The 20,934-nt window shown below is 40.0% G+C and overlaps 1 protein-coding gene across 1 annotated transcript in view; it reads left to right on the top strand.

Annotated features, from left to right (window-relative positions):
- Nucleotides 1-20,934, top strand: part of SLC35F1 (solute carrier family 35 member F1) — a 237,265-nt gene that overhangs the window by 195,442 nt on the left and 20,889 nt on the right. Inside the window, exons 4-7 of the mRNA XM_050315910.1 lie at nt 4,939-5,098; nt 10,448-10,604; nt 15,300-15,352; nt 20,470-20,624. Coding sequence (XP_050171867.1) covers nt 4,939-5,098; nt 10,448-10,604; nt 15,300-15,352; nt 20,470-20,624 — 525 coding nt within the window. The remainder of the gene's footprint in view (nt 1-4,938; nt 5,099-10,447; nt 10,605-15,299; nt 15,353-20,469; nt 20,625-20,934) is intronic.

The following is a 20,934-nucleotide window of genomic DNA, read 5'->3' as shown; positions in this document are numbered from 1 at the left end:
GATCCTCACAAGTCTATGGGACCAGATGGGATCCATCCTAGGGTAATGAGGGAGCTGGCAGAAGAGCTTGCCAAGCCGCTCTCCATTATCTTCCAACAGTCCTGGCTCACTGGGGAGGTCCCACATGATTGGAAGTTGGCAAATATCACCCCAATCCATAAAAAGGCTGCAAGGCTGACCCTGGTAACTACAGGCCTGTCAGCCTGACCTCGGTGCCTGGCAGAGTTATGGAGCAGATCATCCTGAGTGCAATCACACAGCACCTACAAGATGGACAAGGAATCAGACCCAGCCAGCACGGGTTTAGGAGAGGCAGATCCTGCTTGACCAACCTGATCTCCTTTTACGATCAGGTGACTCACCTGGTGGACGAGGGGAAGGCTGTGGATGTGGTCTATCTGGACTTCAGCAAAGCCTTTGACACTGTCTCCCATAATATACTCCTGAAAAGCTGGCAGCCCATGGCTTGGACAGGGGCACTCTGTGCTGGGTTAGGAACTGGCTGGAGGGCCGGGCCCAAAGAGTGCTGGTGAACGGGGCTGCCTCCAGCTGGCGGCCGGTCACCAGTGGTGTCCCCCAGGGATCAGTGCTGGGCCCAGTCCTGTTTAACATCTTTATCGATGACCTAGATGAGGGGGTTGAGTCCATCATCAGCAAATTTGCTGATGACACCAAGTTGGGAGGGAGTGTCAACCTACCAGAAGGCAGGAGGGCTCTGCAGAGGGACCTGGATAGACTGGAGAGATGGGCTGACTCCAATGGGATGAAGTTCAACAAGGCCAAGTGCCGGGTCCTGCACTTTGGCCACAACAACCCCTGCAGCGCTACAGGCTGGGCACAGAGTGGTTGGAGAGCAGCCAGGTGGAAAGGGACCTGGGGGTGCTGGATTGACAGGAGGCTGAACATGAGCCAGCAGTGTGCCCAGGTGGCCAAGAAGGCCAATGGCATCCTGGCCTGCATCAAGAACAGTGTGACCAGCAGGAGCAGGGAAGTGATCCTTCCCCTGTACTCAGCACTGGTGAGGCCGCACCTTGAGTATTGTGTTCAGCTCTGGGCCCCTCAGTTCAGGAAGGACATTGAGGTGCTGGAGCAGGTCCAGAGAAGAGCAACCAGGCTGGTGAAGGGACTTGAGCACAAGTCCTATGAGGAGAGGCTGAGGGAGCTGGGATTGTTTAGTCTAGAGAAGAGAAGGCTTAGAGGTGACCTCATCACTCTCTTCAACTACCTGAAGGGAAGTTATAGCCAGGTGGGGGTTGGTCTCCTCTCCCAGGCAACCAACAACAGGACAAGGGGACATGGGCTCAAGCTCTGCCAGGGGAAGTTTAGGTTAGATGTTAGGAAGAAATTCTTTACAGAGAGGGTGATCAGGCATTGGAATGGCCTGCCCAGAGAGGTGGTGGATTCACCATCCCTGGAAGTTTTTAAAAAGAGATTGGACATGGCCCTTAGTGCCATGATATAGTAATTAGAGTTGGATCAGGGGTTGGACTTGATGATCTTGGAGGTCTTTTCCAACCCAATCTATTCTATGATTCTATGATTCTATGATCTTTTGTCTGTAGAATACACATGCATTTTTTCTTCTATTATACAGGTTTATTTATCTGAGGAAAAAACAAAGGCAGAGCAAATTTAGTCCATGAGAAATGAAATGTAAAGCAATACCTGAAAAAGAGTTAAGCAATATGTACTAAGTTATCTTATTACTTGTATTGTAGTAACCTAATTTATTTCTATCTATCCCATTGTTCAAGTAGAGGTATAAATTAAGCACACTTGAAGAACTATATAATGTCAGTGAACATTTCATGTTTGCATCTATTGGTGCTGCAGCATCCAAGACAGCAATTTGTGGATTAGATTTTGGACTGCCAGCCCCAAAGAGGTGTTTTCTAGCTGTTATCAGCATTGTTTATTTGTGACACATTCTGTTCATGCATCCTTTCATGTTAGTGCTTAAAAGACACACATTCGCATACTTGAAAGCACAGCTATGTTTAAATATTTATAGAATTAGAGGAATTTCTAAAATCTGCCTCCAGAAGACTTTTAGAGGGAATTTGTGTATTACAGTACACACACTGCAGGTACAAGCAACTTTTACATTCCTTAAACAATTTATACTCATAGAACTGCTCAGCTCTGAAGAGACCTCCAGCCTGGTCCAACTTTTTGTGGGAAAAAGAGCGAGGATGAGATTGTTTGGCACTCTGTCCAATCACATCTTGAAAACCTCTGGTGATGGGGACTCTATGACATCCATGGGGAGTTTGTTTCAATGATTGATTGTTCCCCATATAAAAAAATTTCTTCTTCTATTGAAATGAAACCTCTCCCAGTGCAACTTGTGCCCACTGCTGCTTTTCTTCCCCCTACTGTGCTCTTGTGAGGCCCCACCTGGAGTACTGCATCCAGCTCTGGGGACCCCAGCACAGGAAGCACATAGACTTGTTGAAGCAAGTCCAGAGGAGGGCCACAAAGATGATTAGAGGGATAAAACACAGCTCCTGTGAGGAAAGGTTGAGAGAACTGGGATTGCTCAATCCGTAGAAGAGAAGGGTCTGGGGTCACCTTGTAGCATCCTTTCAGTAATTAAAGGGGCTTATGAGAGATCTGGAGAGGGACTTATTACAATAGCATGTAGTGATAGAACAAGGGGCAGTGTCTTTGAACAAACTGAAAGAATGCATGTTTACATCAGACACTAGGAAGAAATTCTTCCCTGTGAGGGTGGTGAGGAACTTGAACAGAGAAGCTATGGATGCCCCATCCCTGGTAGTGTTCAAGGCCAGGTTGGATGGGGCTTTGAGTAGCCTGGTCAAGTGGAAGCTGTCTTTGCCCATGACTGGGAATTTGGAACTGGATGATCTTCAAGGTCACTTCCAACCCCCACCATTCTATAATTTTATTGGTTCTTTGATTCTCCATGTGACTTCTGTTAAAGAAAGAGCCTCCATCTTCTTTGTAGCCACACTTTAAGTAATGGAAAACTGTGGTGATGTCAGAAAATGGTGAGTTAAGCTCACCTGTTCAATGCTAGATTGGAAGGGAATGGGAAGGAGTCATTCAAACCATCAGGGACAGCTTTGAGTAGCGTAAGGAGTACCTGACCCCTCACTGTTTAGTACCACCTTCCCTCTGTCTTCAGCAGAGATGATGGGTGCACTGTGTGCCAGTGCAGCTGCTGAAGAGCAGACATGCAGCTAGTTCAGGCATGATGACATGAGTGTGGATTGAGAGGGTGGGTGCTGAGCTGTGTTCACATCCCATAGATTACACTGAAGAGTGCACTTCCCTCAGATGTGTGCTAAGGCTGTGCTGGCGAAGTGCAAAAATCCTCATGCTCAAGAAATGTGCAGTGAATGTTATCCATGCAGCACTGACCATCTGTGCTGGCGAGGTGACTGCTCGAGCCTCCCAAGAGCAGCATGGTCCCACTGCTGAACTGGTTATCTTCTGAAGGCTTCTGCCTCTCACTGTCTGGAAAATCTTTGAAATGGATGGGTTTCCACTGCACACTCTTGTTTTTCAAATGAGTTTTCAGGGAAATTATCCTTAGTCCAAAATTTGACTTTTATATTTTTACTTATTTTGAATTAACAAATTTAATATTTATTACATAGGTATTTCATATGTAAAAAAATTTTTCTAAGCAATAAAATTCTTTAAATCTTGCAAAAATCTTTCTTCTTCAAATAAGGCATGGATGGACAAAGAAGTTAAAAGGGATGTGATCTTTATTTAATAACAGTGTCATTAGTAGTAAATCATGCTGAGAAAGCAAGTAACATGTAATAGACCCAAAGGAAAGAGAAATCAAATTGCATCACCTAAAATCAAGGTAACAATGTCTGGAGTAGTTTTCCAGAATTATGGAAACAGTCTCGTCCTTTGGTAGATCCAGACATTGTCACTGGGAAGAAGATGCAAACGTAAAGCTCTGGTCTGTGCTATATCAATTGGCACTGAACAGTAGTGTATCCTACACAGTTTGTTAAATCCCATTATTAGTCCACAGAATCACAACTCCTAATTAGCTGTAATCTTTTAGGAAGTGGTATTAAAGTCAAGCTTCTTTGGGTGTCTCTTAACTTGGATTTTTGTTTCCAGGTGACCTACTGCTAGTTTCTAAAATATATTTTAATTTGAAAATATCAAGGTCTTCTCACAAACATTCGGTGCATTTCTTTTTTTGTCACAGGTTTAGTGCTGGATGTCTCAGGAAAAGAACAAACAACCACATGATTAAAGATGATGTTTCACACCACTTCTTTGTGAAAGCTCATTCCAAGGGTCTGTTGGCAAGAAGATTGAGTTTCTTGCACTGCAGACAAGATGCCGTTGTGGTTTTTGGGGTGGTTTTTTTTTCCTTCTGAGGCATATGGAACTGTATTTTCACAGAATTAACAGTCCCCACAGGAGGCAGATTTTTCTTAAGCATACTGCATGCAGAAAAGCCTTGATTTATATGGCCAGATTTAATAAATCTGGTCAACTTGTGTGTTATGAAACATTCCTACTATGTGGACTGAAGTGACTGAAGTAAAACATATGTCTAAACTGCAGGAAAACTACCCTCAGTCCTTGTCTATTAATCACCAGAGGTGAGGACCAGATGGAGTGGTGTGGCTCTCTTTTAGCCCAGGTTTTCTTCCCATGGATTTGAAATATGCATCTGAACCAAAGAGCAGGGTGATGCTTTTGAGCCTTATCATAGAGCAACAGCTCTCCTGAATTCATGGAATAGTTGTGAACTGTCTTATCCTCTGTCTGATGGATGACATAACCACTTGAATACACTTTCTGTTTGTAGAAAGTGCTATTACAAACTAAATAATGCTGCTTTTCTCACTTCCCTCTGCTGAAATCTATCCTAGAATTTTAGGGCAAAAGTATTTGCAGATTGATTTGTTGATTTTTTTCCCTCTTTCGTGACAGCTCCTAGACTGCTTTGTCATCCCAGTGGTGATACTTCTCTCCTGGTTCTTCTTACTGGTACGATACAAGGCAGTGCATTTCATTGGGATTGTGGTCTGCATTCTGGGCATGGGCTGCATGGCTGGAGCAGATGTCCTCGTTGGGAGACAGCAAGGAGCAGGTAAGTAAGGATGGATGGGTTGTGTGGCCAAGGTCTGCCCAGAGAAACCATTGACCAAAATGTGTCAGATTGGGGTCAAAAAGAGAGGAAATTTGGCAAGAAACCTTGTGCCTTCACATATCCAAAGCACTGCACCATTCAAAGCTACCTCTGTCAGAAGGGACAGAGAGCAAAAATGAGTCGACACTTACAAGTCATCACTGCTGCAAACAGAATGCAACGCAGGTCACCCTCTGGGCAAACGGGGTGGGGGGGACAAGCTAAATATTTTTGTTTCGTTCTCTTTTGGCTTAGTTGTTTAACTGCAAACCCCCATTGCTTCCTTTCCAAATTGGCTGCATCTCTGAGTCATAAGCATCTCTCACATCCACTGTGTGCTCTTACTTCTCCTCAACTTTACTTGCTTTTTTCTACAGAGGTGGGGTCACTGGATAGGTACTAAAATACACTGAACTTATATACTACCAGTTGCATTTTGCATGCAGTCTCAGAGTAAAATTTAGGATTTGTCTGAGTCTTTGTTGAAACCTTCTTGTGTGTAAAATGTTCTTTTTTTATGTGTGGCATCATATGAATAACGTGTGTGTAGCTATTAATGCAGACTAGACAGAGTTAGATTTCATCGATCAACTTCCCCTGTCACATTGATTTCTCTAGTGCCAACCAAAATGATGTGGGAAGGCTGGAAATTCTTTTCAAAGATTGTCAATTAGGCACAGTTTTCATTCTTAATTAAAAGCACTGAATTGTGAGCTGAGCATAATACACAGGGATTTAAAATTCTTGACTCAGCTTTCTGAATACAAATGCAAGTGCTGTAAGAACTGCATTTGCCAGGATGCTACTAAATAAAACAACAAAGTGTGTGACAATACTCACTGCTTCTCCCTGCCCCCTTTTATTCCTGTACTTTACCCTCAATGAAGACCTTTAATTCATTGGTGTCATCCAGAAATAGTCCTGTCCCAGCTAAAAAGGAAAGGATATACTCCGTACTATTTAGTTGGCCAGCCCAGGCTGTATTGGGAATGACTGATATCAGAGGGTTTTAGGTTTTAACCCTGGGTTCCAGAAGAAAGCATCCTGTGTCCCAGTAATCTAGAGAGTAACATGCTAGAGCAGGTGAGTTGTGGATGCAGCAGGAGCATGTGGGGCAATGGACCTCAGCAGACAAGGAACAGGTTGAAGAACACTGACACTTTGACATCCAACTGCAATAATTAGGTATTATTTGCCATATTCATTATTAAAACTTGGGTATAACTGTTAGGTAAATTTGTCCAGAAAAAGCTACTAACATGCATTATTGCCTTTTAATTTGGACTATACATGGAAGACTGTGTCCATGCTTATTGCTGCCCAGAGACCCTGCATCTTTTTGGGTTTTTTTTAGTGGCAAAATGATGCTATTAATGATGTTATCTTTAGCAGAGTAAAACAGATTGTCTGGTTTAATTTCTCTGAAAGGCTAAAACTACACATTAAAATTGTACACATAAAAAGAAACTTTGGTGGAAAAGAAGAAAATTATTGAAAATCTTCATTAAGGAGTTCTACACCATTTATAGGACATTTTCTAGGACTGGGTAAACTAAAGAAAGGAAGAAACCAAAAGCAATGGTGCTTTAGTAGTCCTCAGTAAACTTCTCTGTTTGTATTATAGGGGACAAGATCTGTTGACACCTGTGTGTCCTTGTTGACTGCACTACTTACATATGAGAAGAGCCATAAGGCTCTGCTAGGCACTTACTGCATAGGGCAATTTGGCCTACCAACTCTTACAGTAAGGGAACGTGAATTTAAAATGCACTACTGAGAGATTAGCAGTTATTTTCCAAAATATCTGCAGGAATTAGGTATGATGTGCACACATGCTTTCAATTCTCAATAAATATGTGGTAGTTTACCTATTTTTTCTTGTATCCTGGCTGATGCTTTGCAATTACTCGATGGGAAAAGCAATTACTATCACATACTTAGTGCTCTATCAACTTACATGCCAAGTATACCATAAAATAACACTTTTCTGAACTAATACTCATGGATTACCTTGATACTTGTGTTCCTGTAATACACAAGGGATCTAAGCCACAGAGGTCTAAATGTTTTGTCCAGATTTTTCAAAGCACTTCACAGCTTTAGCTTACCACAGTCTCTGAAAAATTGTCACATCAGTCCTGTTAATATGTATATGAGTGTATGTTCAGTCTAAAATGGGGCACATTGAGACTGTTTTTAGATATTATAATCATCAGTAATTACAAACAAAAGCAAAGAGAAACACCCCTTAATGACAGGGGTTAAGGTAAACATGTGACGAAGAGACCTAGTGAGAGTGTGAAAAGAAACCATGTCAGAACAGAGTTCATATTTAAATTATATGTGTAACACTGTAGTGCTATAACTAATTCCCAAACATTAAGTCCTCTCTGAACTATATGATTTCTGCTTCCAGAGAACATAAAATATGCTGCAATGATTAATGCAAAGCTTGTTTTATCAGGCTATTCCTTGTGTTTCTTCTGAAGAATGACTTACACCATTAAATTGGTCAAATACAACTTTATTGACCTAAAAGTCTTTAGAATGCCTCTAGTCTGTTGATACGTATTTCCTTACTAAGGAAACCAGTAGATGCACGAGGAGTTTACCTTCATGAAAATATATTTATAGGGATATTTCAGTCTTGGGAGAAAGTTCCAAAGTCTTGGCCTCTCAAGGAAGCAAAGAAAAGGCATTTGACAACCCAGAGGCTAGTAATTACTAGGAAAGAAAGCAATATTATAATTTACAACATTTTTATTCCAGTATATAAAGTTTTGATGCACTAATCTCTTGAGTACCATGTATTACTCTAGTCACTGCATCTCAAAAAGAAATAAACAGAAAATAAGCCTATATAAGCAATGGAGAAAGGTGAGAAAGCCATTCGAGGGCATAAAATGGCTTCAGGATGAAGAGACTGTAGGCAGACCAGGACCTTCCATCTCTCAGAAAAAGCAAGAAAGAGACAGAATATGTAAATAACTGTAAATATGTATGAAGTCTTCCGCAGTATGGAGAGGGTCAGTACAGAGTAATTCTTAAATACTTCCTACAGTCATAAACTTATGGGATGACCAATCCAGTTTTGAGTTATCCAGCGCCACCATTAAAAACATGAAGTACTTCTTAATAGTGGGCCATAAATATATGGACTTTACACAAATAAAAGAAGAATCCCTCAAAATCTGTTAAGTTTGATGGTCTCGTGCAACTTCCATCTCAGAAAATGCCTGATCTACTGAGAACTGGCTGATAAAAGTCCCTCTGTGCTTCCCTGTTTGTTTAAGCTCTTCTCAGCCCCCCTGTGTTGCTGAGTATACCAGAGGAGGTTCCAGTGCCAGAGACTAGTGCTCTGAACAGATCTTGGCTCCCTCTTCTGGGAAAGCCTTGAAGGTTGAAGCTCACTCTCAGTATGAGTACACTTTGGGGAGAGCCATCACAATGTGAGGCCATCCCGTCCATGTGAAAATGCTCAACTTCTGAGCTGCCTCTGGTTCACAGATGCGAAAGGATGATATTTTTGTCTCAGCAGTTCACCACAACCAAGCTCTAAGGTCAAAAGCTTTTTCAGCAATACTTCCCTGAAGTGTCAGTGAGTATCTATAACAAACACCAAATCGATGAGCTCAGTGAGGAACCATTGCAGCCATGTGAAATATGAAGTGCATCAGGTATGAAGAGGTTTTATAAAGTGCTGATGCTTATTTGAAATTGAGAGCATCTTCTGTGACTGATAGCAAAAGAAAGCTAAAAATAAAATAAACAAAAACAAAACAAAGCAAAACAAAAAGCCAACCAAATCTTTAAAAGATGCTAAGCATGCTCTCAGTCAAGGAACATGCAAAAGAGAAATTGAGAGACTGAATGAGTATGTGAAAGAGAAATTTAGTAATGTTTGCTGAATACACAGAAGCCACATCTCATCAGCTGAAAAATGTTGGAGACTAAAAAAGTATTACTTGGAATATTTTAAACTTTACTCCATTCTTCTTTGTTCCTAAATAACTTATACTTTTCTGGTGCTTTTAGACAGTGTTGGAGATAGGATACTGGATTAATGAACCCTTGGTCTGTCTTCATACGACCATTCTTATTGTCATAAATGTCTTTTCAATAGAAATTTCAACCCTGTAATTTGGACTGAAAACTGGAGGCTGAAAAGAAGTCCTTACAGAAAAACGTTGAAAAGATAATTTGAACCTATCAAATTATTATCTTCCAGTTTTATTTACTGCAGTGTGCATTTTACAAATCAACAATAATAAAACTTAAAAAGGCAGGAACACAAAAAATAAATCAAGATATTTTAAAAGAAATCAAAGTTTCTTTAAAAAAAAACCAACAAAAAAACCCACCAAAACCAGTTAGTTTAGTTCTTCAACATTTCTACTGAACCTTTTGAAAGAAAAGTCCATTATGTCCAGGCTTTCAGAATATGGTTCAGCAGCAATATCTGACAGTTTTGTGAAGCTGTAGCTCTTGTAGAAATCATTTAACAAGCCATATGTGCAGAGGGAATGGCATGCATCGGTTTGCAAATCATGAGTTTTCAAGCTGGAACTTGATCTTGATCAAATCTCCCTGCATCTCTCTCCAACACCCAATAATAAAAGCTTCCAAGACTTAAAAAGATTTCAAACAGTCTTTGATAAAAAAATGTTTTAGTAGCTCTATAAACCTGGAGGTACTGAAAATACATCTTGGTGTTCATTGCATGCATTAGGTACTGCTATGTTAATTGAACCTCTTTTAAAAATCTGTCATTATCATCACCCTGTCTACACCCCATCCTTCCTCCTCCCTTTCTTGTCAAACAGCTTCATGTGAGAATGAGGTCAATATTGGGGTTGTAATAATTTCTTCACTCATTTCACAGGTACACAGAATTTTTCGCTTGGCCTCACATCTAAGTACTGGACATGTTTTAGTCTGGTTAGATGTCAAGATGAGATGCAAACTGCTCTGTAGAGCTGAGTCACATTCTATCTGAAAAAAAGGCATCATAATAAAGTTAAAAGGATTAGTCTCTGAGGAGTGCCACTTGGTATCTATATTTTTAGCAAACTTTTCAGGATTTTTTGATTCTTTTTTCTACATCAAGGACTATACCCTCCCTATGTCTCTGCTAGATTTGCTGGTGTATTAGATGAAAACTGTTAAAATGACGGAATATTTGCGTTCAGTTTATTAACCCAGATATGGGCTACTTAGTGACTGAGGATTGAAATCTGTAGGGAAGAACTTGCAATGGTTTTAGTCTAGAGATTGTTTTTTAAGTTTCTGATTTTTCCTGTTTATCCCTAGGTGAAAATAAACTGATAGGGGATCTCTTAGTACTGGGCGGAGCAACACTATACGGCATCTCCAACGTCTGTGAGGAGTATATCGTCCGAAATCTGAGTCGAGTGGAATTCCTGGGAATGATCGGACTCTTTGGCTCCTTCTTCAGTGGAATTCAGCTGTAAGTGAGCAGGTTTGAGCTCCAAGATCATTCAAATAAGTGCAACTGTTGCCTCCGCTGAGGTACTCTAACCACCTCTTCAGAGGTAGCCATTTCCTGTGGGGAGCAGGTGTCCCCTAATTCCAGAATTTGCATTGGTTTTCATATAGATTTGAATAAAAATAACACGAATTTGCACCTAAGTAATTAAGGGACTGGTGGCCTTTAGAAGTCACTTGGGGAGGGAGAAGACACATCCTACCATCTTGTTGCTGGAAGACAAGCGGATACTTCATCTGTTGATTTGATCAATAACAAAATAACAAAATCTACGACCTCCTCTGGTTCTGTTTTGTGTTTTTTAAAAGTCACTTAGATTTCTAAACAGGTTGAGAACATATCCAGTCAGAAGGTATTTCAGTTGTTGGCTCATTCTGTGTAACTACATGATGATACGGAAGAAATAACAAAAAAAGCCTTTAAGAAATTGGCCTCTTCACTTCAAAATATTTAGTAGTCAGGTAATTGTTGCATGGATCTGCTGAGTCCTGTCTGTATCCACATGCACCTAATGAGCATCTCACCTACAAGTTAATTTGGAGGCGGCTTCCAGTGTTGTAGTACTGTGACTCATGTAAAAGTAACCATGCAAGATTGCTGCGTTTTATGCAGATGTGTCACTGGTGCTTGTCACACAGATGACTTTTGATTATTAGTCCAAAATAAATTTCTTCCCTACACCTCTGAGCTACTCAGTTTCTAAGAACAGAGGCAGATTGAAAAAAATGACCCATCAATTCCCACCTAATTACTTCCATTTCATTAGCTAGAAAGCTTAATATATTTATGTGGGATGTGAACAAGTGTCTTGAAATTATTTATATTAACTAGCTACCATACAAACAGTTCCCTTTTTGAAAATATAGCATGTAAGATCACTTAAATGTGTCTAACACCTTTGGTTTAGCATTCTTTTATGTGTTTGTGGTAAGCAGATACTAAATGATTCTGAGGGCATCAAAGCAGTGCCCTTGTCTTGCTATGTGTGTGTAAACTGTCATGTACATGTCTCATATACCTGAATCTAATCATAGTGCCATTACTCCCTCTTGACCCAAGCAGTTAGTCATAATTCAGGGTCTGTGAGCTGTTTTGCTGGGGAGAAGTTTGCGCTGGAACAAGGCATCTTTGTATACAGAAAACACAACTGGAAAGAAAAAATAAAAAATCATTTCGTTGCTGAAAGCCCTAAGGTTTTTTTCTATTCAACGTTTGACCCAAGAGTTCTCACCAGCGGCCTCTGCAGCTTTTTGCTGCTAGTGCTTTTGTGGCACTTTCTGGATACCCAAGCACACTTGGTTTTTATGTGTACCTTTTTCTTACCTTTACCTGTAATGAATAGCAGAAGTCACATAGTTACGTGTTCACACAGGTTTAATCTAAGTAATTATGCCAATTATTTCAAAGAGAAGCCAGCCTCTCATGTTAAAATTGCAGACTCTTTCTGTGAAACACTACAGGCCACTTTGGTGCCCAGTAGTACAATATAAGACCTTCAGACCCTATAAAATGAATTCGTCTGGGAAAGGAGTGTCTCAGGAATTGGACCATTTCCCAGCATGCTAGATACAGCATGGTCAAAGTTTGGTTGGCATCCACAAAGTGGATTGAGGATAGAGAACATGTGCTGATACCTCTGGAGATGTAAATCTCATGTTCATAGGTTCTACAGGGAGTAGTACAATTCTGAAGAAGAGAAGGTATCAAAAAGTATATGGGGCTGTGATGAATGTAAGAAAGACAAAACACTACCCACAAGTGAATGTCGCTTTTATTGACATGCATTGATCTCAAGATAATATAGGAGCAAAAGCTGTGGTATTTGCATTTTATTCTGTGTGTCTCTACAAATATCGTCATAAGTGTAGGTGACTCATGTCAGCTCATGCTTCAGCTGTAGTACAGGGCTGTGTCGCCAAGAGGACTTCAAGGAAGTAGGCTCTCGTTTTGTCAAACAGTTTTGCAAAAGTGATTAATGTTACACTGTAACATAATATAAACACAAATAATGCCTGTTTTGCAACAAATGAAGGGCTAAGGTGTCAGGAGAAAGAGTGAATTAAAGAGCTGACTAACCACCCAGGCATGGTAGAAAGAGAAGTTCACTATGTTGAATGTGATTAAAGCAGGGAGGAACTGTGTATCAAAAGAAGAGATTAGTTGATAGGATTTGGGGATATCACAACTACCCAGCAAATGGAGATAAGGCTGTCCAATGGAATCACATAGTCATAACCTACTCTATAATGGACCCCTGAAGGTCATCTGGTTCAAACTCCTACTCAAAGCTGATTTCAAAGTTGTGCTAAGTTTCTTAGAATCTTATACAGTTGATTTCTTAGTATCTCCAAGAATGGAAGTGCCAGTCATGCTGGGCAACCTGTTCCAGTGTTTAACTAATTTTTTTCCCTGATATTTATTCAGAGTTTTCCACATTGCAACTTGTGTCCGTTGTTATTCATCCTTTTGTTTTGCACCTCCAAGTATGATTATCTTTTCCGTAGCTACCCATTAAGTACTTCAGATGGAAAATTTATTGTTCCATCCTCCTTTCCCCCAGCTTAACCTTTTCTTCCTCATTCTAAACAAACCATGCTGTTTCAACCTCTCCTCTTACACCACGTGCTCAAGCTGCCTGACCATTGTGATGGAGTTCCACTGTACTCCCGTCAATTTGTTAACACCTGTCTTGTTCTGGACAGCCCAAAACAGGTTACGGTACTCTAATTACTGTCTTGAAAATCACATCCTTCAGCTTGCTGGCCAGACTTCTACTAACAACGGCTGAAGATGCTGTTGGCCTACTCTGCTCCAGGGACACACTGCTGACTTGCATTCATGTTGATGTCCACCAGGACTCTAAGGTTTATTTCTGAAAAGCAACTTTCCATCCAGTCAGCTCCCAGCCTGTCCTGTTGCATAGTGCCTTTCCACCTCAGGTACAGGAGTTCACATTTCTTTTCTTCATGAGTTTTCATTTGCTCTTTTCTTCAGACGACGTTGTGGGTATTCTGCCCATCCAGTCCATATCTCTTCAATCTCTAGGGATCTTTAGGGAAATCATGTGGAAGCTTTGCTAACATCACAGTAGGTTACACCATATCCTCTCATCCATTCCCTCTCCTTTATTTACTGATCCAGTCATCTCATAATAGAAGGTTGTCAGTTTGGTCAGGTATGATTTGCTTTTGAGAAGTCTATGTTGGCTGTTTTCAGTGATGTCTTCTTCATTTTCTGTGAATGGCTTCTGGGAAGATTTGTTCATAATCTTCCCAAAGGTTAACGTAAGGCTGGCCAGACTATAGTTTTTGCTGGTTTAAAATGGATGTTGCCTTTGTCTCTTTTCAGTCATCAGGGACCTCCTTCAGTCACCACAACCTTTCAAAGATCACTGTTATTCTTCAGTGCCTCTGGCATCACTAAATGGCCACTTCTGGCAAAGTTGTTCTCACCCCTCTTTGTTTCACAGATGACAATGAGTTACAAGCCATAACATATTGTTTTATCCTTCTTTTGTATTGAATAAGCAATAGTATGAAAGCAATGTTCTAACGTTTAAGATGTATCAAAGTTTATTTGCCAGACCAAGAGACAGTGCAGTTTGTTTTCATCATATTCTTCAGGAATTGCTGATAAAAGGGACATATGTCTTATTCATGCAAAGACACTTATAATTTAGTTATTTTGCAGACAAAATAGTATTATTATTCTGTACACGGTATTAGATTTGCCACATATCAGCAGCAAGCAAATTAGAATTTCCAGGATGCAAGTCTCTGGACTAGATTAATCTGGAAGGTGCTGAGTTCCTGCAGTTTTACTATTAGGCTTGATCTTCCACATACCACCTTTTGTACTAGGTACTTTGTGTTTTTCAATCTGTGTAATTCCATGTTTTGTACTTGTTTAAAATAGTGTCCAGACCAGCAGAGTCCTGCACAGCAGGATTTATCTGGAAATCACAGATCAGAGAAAATGGTTACCGGAGTGAAGACCTAGGTTGTGAGATGTCTTATCTCTGAGAGTCTGTTTGCCTGGATTGGGAAGAGCTGACTTGTTTTCACATTAGAATTTTATGGATCTGGGATTTTGGTTTTAATGTGCAATGCAAGATTTACAAGATCTTGAAAGTGGACTTCTGCAGGTTTGCCCATCCCTTGCTTTGTTTCCTGACTTACATTGCTGTGACTATTTGGTTTCTTTCAGGGTGTAACAAATTACAGCATGATTCCCAAAGCCAGCCTGTGATATCTATTTATTTTACACTGCAGAGCTGCTTTGAAATGTGAATAAGTCAGACAGATACATTATTAATCATTAAAGTTCAAAAGCTTTCAGAATATTAAGTCAGAAGAGTACAAGAGGATTGAACATTTATGGGCACAGGCACATAGAGCAGGTATATGTAGAGATGCAAAAAAACCAGTGGAAATTGTATGCTATCACATCTGATTACTGCCCTGAAGACCTTTCAAATACACACGCACAAGGATAATGCCAGAGTGGATTAGCAAAGTCTGATTGCATTCGGTTCCTACAGAGGTTTTTTGTTATAAGGTTATTTATGTTGTTTTGTCCAGCATTTGAATTGAATAAGTGGAAGTAATTTAACTTCTGTTCTTCTTCCATCAAATTTTGCCTTCTCTTCTCTTTTAGTGCAATCATGGAACATAAAGAGCTGTTGAAAGTTCCCTGGGATTGGCAAATAGGTAAGAAAACACTTTACCTCATTGAAGATAGTTACTGAAGGAAGCATGGAGCCAACCAGTGTTTGGGGAGGCAGGCATGAAGTTTCAGAGGAGCCAATGTTTGCTGACTTCTCCATCAGTTACTACCAGAGGTTGGACCACGTCTCATGACTGTTCTTGAATGATCTGTCCTCCTGTTGCAGCATTATGCCTTCCTTGCACCATTAGGTTAAGCATATGAATGCTGTAAGATAATTATTCAGTTATGAAGTAAAACAATAATGGGGTTCCAGTTCTAAGATTCAATGCAACACTAGGACAAATAAATGAGGTAGTCAGTAAGAGCCAAACCTTTTCAATGAATGCCAAAGGAAGAAAATGGAACCCAACAAAAAAAAAAAAAAAAAAAAAAAAAAAAAAAAAAAAAAAAAAACCTAAAATGTACTCTCAGTGCATGTTATAGCCTCATAAACTCATTTCCAAGGGAACATTTCTGTATGGCAATGGTTAATTGCTTTCCAGATAGTCTTGGTGGAATATAGCTGATGTGTCCTTTAGACAAGTTTAGAGAGTGTCGTGCCCAATGAAGCTGTTACGGTGTTCTGCTAAGCAGTGGGTTGCATTTTCCCATTGCTGTTTGGAAGCTGAGTTTATGATCTAAGACTCCCTTCTAATTAGTCCAATGAATTATTTGCTTTAAAACCAAATCAATATGTGGGAGAGTCCCTGTAATCACTCTTTCACTATTTATGAACAATAGAAGAAATAAAAGGATACTAGTACTACAGAGCTGACTGATAACAGGAGATTCAAGCTTTGGCAATCCACTGACAATAGCTCATTGCCTAGTTTCAGACTGAACTTCAAAATGACAGGTTAGAAGAGTGCAAAAGCAACTGATTATGTGGTAAATCCCTGAAAAGAGGGGATATAAGTTATGGAACACAGTTGTTTTCTTCAAACTTAGTTCACAATTTCCTCTCATCATCATAATCCTAAGTGACAAATCATTTTAAAGTATCCATGGAGGAACACACTCAACTGTGTACTTTTAGTGTATTGGCCTTCTTTAATCTGAAATAATTAGCATAATTGCATCAGTGTTTGTTTATATTTCATGATCAGGAGCTTAGGGATATAATTAATCTGGTACTGATGGAATTAGCAGTGGTCACAGTGAATTAATCTACTATCCATGTAAATGTCATACATACTTCCAGGAGAGTTCTGTTCTAACTCAATATCAGTGAAATGTGCTGTTAAAATAAGGTCTTACTTCATCTCTGATGCCGTTAAAATGTCACTGAAAGTTGCTCACTAAATCTGAAGAGTCCTTATGCTTCATAAGGCTGAGATCATCTTAGCAAAAGCATCATAGGTATGTACTTGTTTTGTTAGAGCAATAATTGGAAATGCTGGATTAAATAGTGACAGTTCTGTGTAGTTCTGTGTTATTCCCTGCACTCAGTGTACTTTCCAGTGCATTGGCAGTGATACAAGGTTGTCAAGTAGTGATTGACAAAATCTGTGTCAGGGAGTTCACAGCCTTGTCCTGGGTAGTTATCCACTGCGACAGACTCAAACCTGCAGTCCAGCAGAGTTAAATCATCAGCCTACTGAACAGTGGTGATAAAGTCACAGCAGGCAACCTAATAAATAACTCAAGGTGGCCTGTTGCCATCTGCTGTAATTGTGCTTTTAAGAATGGATGAGCTACCTTTCAACTTTTAAAAAATCATTTCAATGCAAATGATTTTTAAATAAAAAGATCTAAAGCAAATCTGTTACATCTATCATGTTTAAAGCAGGCTGTGGTCCTCCTGGTTTTAATTTTGGAAATTCCCCTGATGCATATCATCATCTTCACACTTAGTATGAATCAGTGTAGCTCTGTTTGAATCCTTGAAGGTTTAAGTATTAATACTTGCTGACAACCTGAGTGAAAGGAGAATGATTATACTGTTCTGACTGAGTGGTTTCATATGAGACCATGACATGTTTTGTAGTGATAGATGAAATAGTAACAAATAAACTCACATCAGTTTTATTTAAGAGAAAAGCCAGTTTGAATCTCCAAGGAAGTGCCCTTTGTTACAGGGGTTTTGAACATTTCTGAGTGGTCTTTATTCCAAGACAGTGTGAAAAATCATAACTGATTCCATTTCATACCAATTAAATGATTGCTTTTGGAGTGAAAACGCAAAGACAACACTCCTGCAACATTCAACCAGCATGCTCAGGAACTAAACCTGAGTTCTCAAGGCATGTTAGTCTTGGTGGTACTTCAGCTATTTTAGAATAGTCCCTGGGAGCAGTTCCTGCCCATCTGTGTGAAGATACCTAGTCTTGAGAGACGCAGAGAAACGCTGAGGGACTGTGGCTTGTTCAACCTGTGGAAGAGAAGTTACCTGCAAGGAGGTTATCAAAAGAACTGAGCCAAGGTCTTCACAGTGGTGCATGGCAGGAGGAGGAGAGACAACAGGCAGAAGCTGAAATAAGAGATTCAGACTGGATAAAGAGAAAATCTTTCACGTTGAGGACAGGCAGGCAGCAGAGCAGATTGCCCAGAAAGGCTCTGTAGTCTTCATCCTCAGAGTCTTCAAACTCAGACTGGGCAAAATCCTGAGAAACACGGTCTTAACTCACAACTGAGCCTGGTTTAATCAGGGTTTGAACTGGAGAGCTCAGAGCTCCTGTCTCTCCTGAATCAGCCCATGATCCTATCATCCCAAGTGCCTAGTTCAGACAGTTATGAGAAATTCCCACCCAACCAGGCAAAACTGTTCACATTACCCATCCAGGTGAACACAGACAGATGAGACAGGATCCCTTCTACCAGCTTTAGATACCTGGGATGTAAACTTCAGGTTTAGTTATATAGTCTCCCTTTACCATCCAGAACAATAAACAGGCCCGATATGAGTCATACTGTTGGTGTCTAAAAGAGGCTGAACAGTCTGCACTCTAAATTTTCCCAGTCTCTTCACTGACCACCAGCCCTCAGTATACATCCAGAGTTAGATGTAATGAATCCCACCCACAGGTGCTTTCAGTTCAGGAGAACACCAGCACACCCTGAAGAAGACAGTTACAAATTATGAGCTTTTAAGGGTTTAACACAGACTGGCTGATAAGCAGATCATTACAAAAGCATCTCCTGACTTGCCAACTTGCTTCCTTCCAGGACCTGCTACAGGTAGTTGGTGCCAGTGAATCAGTGCCTGTTTAGACACTGTTCCCAGTGCCCTAGGACTGCAACACTAGCGGCATTCACAAGGCTCCCATTTGCACTCCATGCCTACCTAAGGAGGCTGAGGCTTCAAACCTTTAACTTATAACATATTTTTAGTCTGAAAATTGGTCCTCTAAGAGGCAGTATCTGAAAATTGATCTTACTTCCAGTTTGCTCATTGTCACCACTAAATGCCACCCAGTTGGTGGATATTACATGTATTTTTAAGCTGTAAATGAAAGGCCACTTTATGTCTGATAGAACAGCTACAGTTTAAGACATTTTCTCCTGGAACTTAAATGCCCTTTGGAAAAGAAGCCTGTGAAGTACATGTAGTTGGCTGTCAAATAATGTGAACATCAAGGCAGTACCATAAAATGATACTGTTAGTTGCATGCATAAGCCAACAAAGCACCTGAATATGCATATTAAATCCAGACTGAGTACTGGAGGCTTGGTGGACCAGCTGGTGATTTGCAGACTGTACTTTGACAATGCTGACTTCAGGTCCATAATGGCTTTTGTGCCTGGAAGAAAAGCTGACTTAATGCTCCTGTATGCAAACAATTTCCCATTGACCAAAGCTATGCTCCATTTGATGCAATCATTTGCTTGCTACAGAAGAGTTGCAGAGTTTACATAAAGCGGCTTTCAAGCACTGACTTAATTCTGTTTGTTACCACTATACAATACACACCTTAGAAATTTGCTACCTATTAGTAAACTTGTTACCATGATTCTCCATATTCTGAATGTAAACACAAATTCATTATCATGCCATAACAAATATGGACGCTGATAGTTCATGACTGCTGTATTTGTTTCAGTTGAATGCACACTTCCATTTAGATGCTTCTAAGGGAGTCAAACTATCACAGCTGATTTTTTACTTTAGATAGGTTTTTTTAAAGAGCTTTTAACTAAGTGGGTCTCCATTCAGATACAAATATTATGAGCTTTTTTTGCCCCTTTCAGGACTTTGGCAATCAGATTTTCACAACTTTTAGTCAATAACAACATCTTCTGAAGAGCTAGCATGAGTCTAAATTTAGGCTCGTGTACATATCAACTGGGAATTCTGCAGCATATGGCAGCCTAAGAAACATCATTTGCATGAGAGCAGATGAATAAAGTGTTTGCTAGTTTTTTAACTTCATATTGATTAACTTGCCTTGGGATTTATCAAGTAATAACTGAAGCAATGAATTCTTTCCCAGTAAGTTATTTAGGTTTTTTAATTAATTTAGATTTTTACTTTAATGTATTTTTATTATATTAGTGTCTAACAATCTAATTTGTGTGAGGCACACTGTAAAAATGTAGCAGGAAAGAGTCTCAGCCCTGGAAATTTTTATTAAGGAAACCAGACAAAAAAAAATGGTAGAGGAACAGAGATGCAAAACTATGAAGCGATGAGTCAGTTCTGGTGGCAAAACAGGACTAAGACCTCTGACAATAACCATAACCCTTATGCATTCATCCATTTGCTCATTAACTCCTCTGCAAATAATTTTGCATTCAGTTTTTGTGTTCATTCCCAGAAAATACTGTGTGCTCCATCCAACTCAGCTGAATTCAGTGCTGGGGACATTCAGCTCCTTAAGAGACTAGATTTGATATATCTAAATGGGTCATTTTGTCCAAATTTATATTGGACTTGAGGTAGTCACTATTACTACAAGACACCAATTTAAAACAACACTGCTGTTACGGAGACCGCAAAGGACCTCATGTCCTCTGCTGATATGATTTTCACTCTCTATATGCGTGTATCTTATTAATTTGAACTTTTCTTTGAAAAAGCATTATTCTTTCTTTTCTAAAAACCACAGCTTTCTTCCTCCCAACACAGGTCATTTCTGCAGGCTGTGAAAGATCACTTTTGCTTCTTGTTTCCCTTCTGCAGGCTTGCTGTATGTTGGTTTTAGCGCCTGTATGTTTGGCCTCTACAGCTTCATGCCAGTGGTCATAAAGAAAACCAGTGCTACTGCCGTCAATCTCTCCCTGCTCACGGCTGACCTGTACAGCCTCTTCTGTGGATTATTCCTCTTCCACTACAAGGTATGGAAATGGAAATGACACGTGTATTTGGGTAATAGCAGCATGCACGAAGAAACATCAATGCAAAACAAGGAAACAAAAGAAGCCTCCAAGCTTTGCTAGATCTAAGCAGTAAAAGTGCTGTTGATTTTTCTACTTCAGTCTTTCCACTCCAAACCAAATTTTATTTAATGATTATGGGTTTTAAAGAGAGCTCATTTGGTCTTTTTTGTTACGAGTTACCTGTTCATCAGACGCAGTGTCATTAATTTCTGCTTACTTATCTTACTGATCAGCTGCTGTGAACAGACCTAAGGTGGCAGCACAAAGA

This window comes from Myiozetetes cayanensis, unplaced genomic scaffold (genome assembly GCF_022539395.1).
Source record: "Myiozetetes cayanensis isolate MyiCay16 unplaced genomic scaffold, myiCay2020 scf2-11, whole genome shotgun sequence".
In the NCBI taxonomy this organism is placed as follows: domain Eukaryota; kingdom Metazoa; phylum Chordata; class Aves; order Passeriformes; family Tyrannidae; genus Myiozetetes; species Myiozetetes cayanensis.
This window is presented reverse-complemented; position numbering and strand designations above follow the sequence as displayed.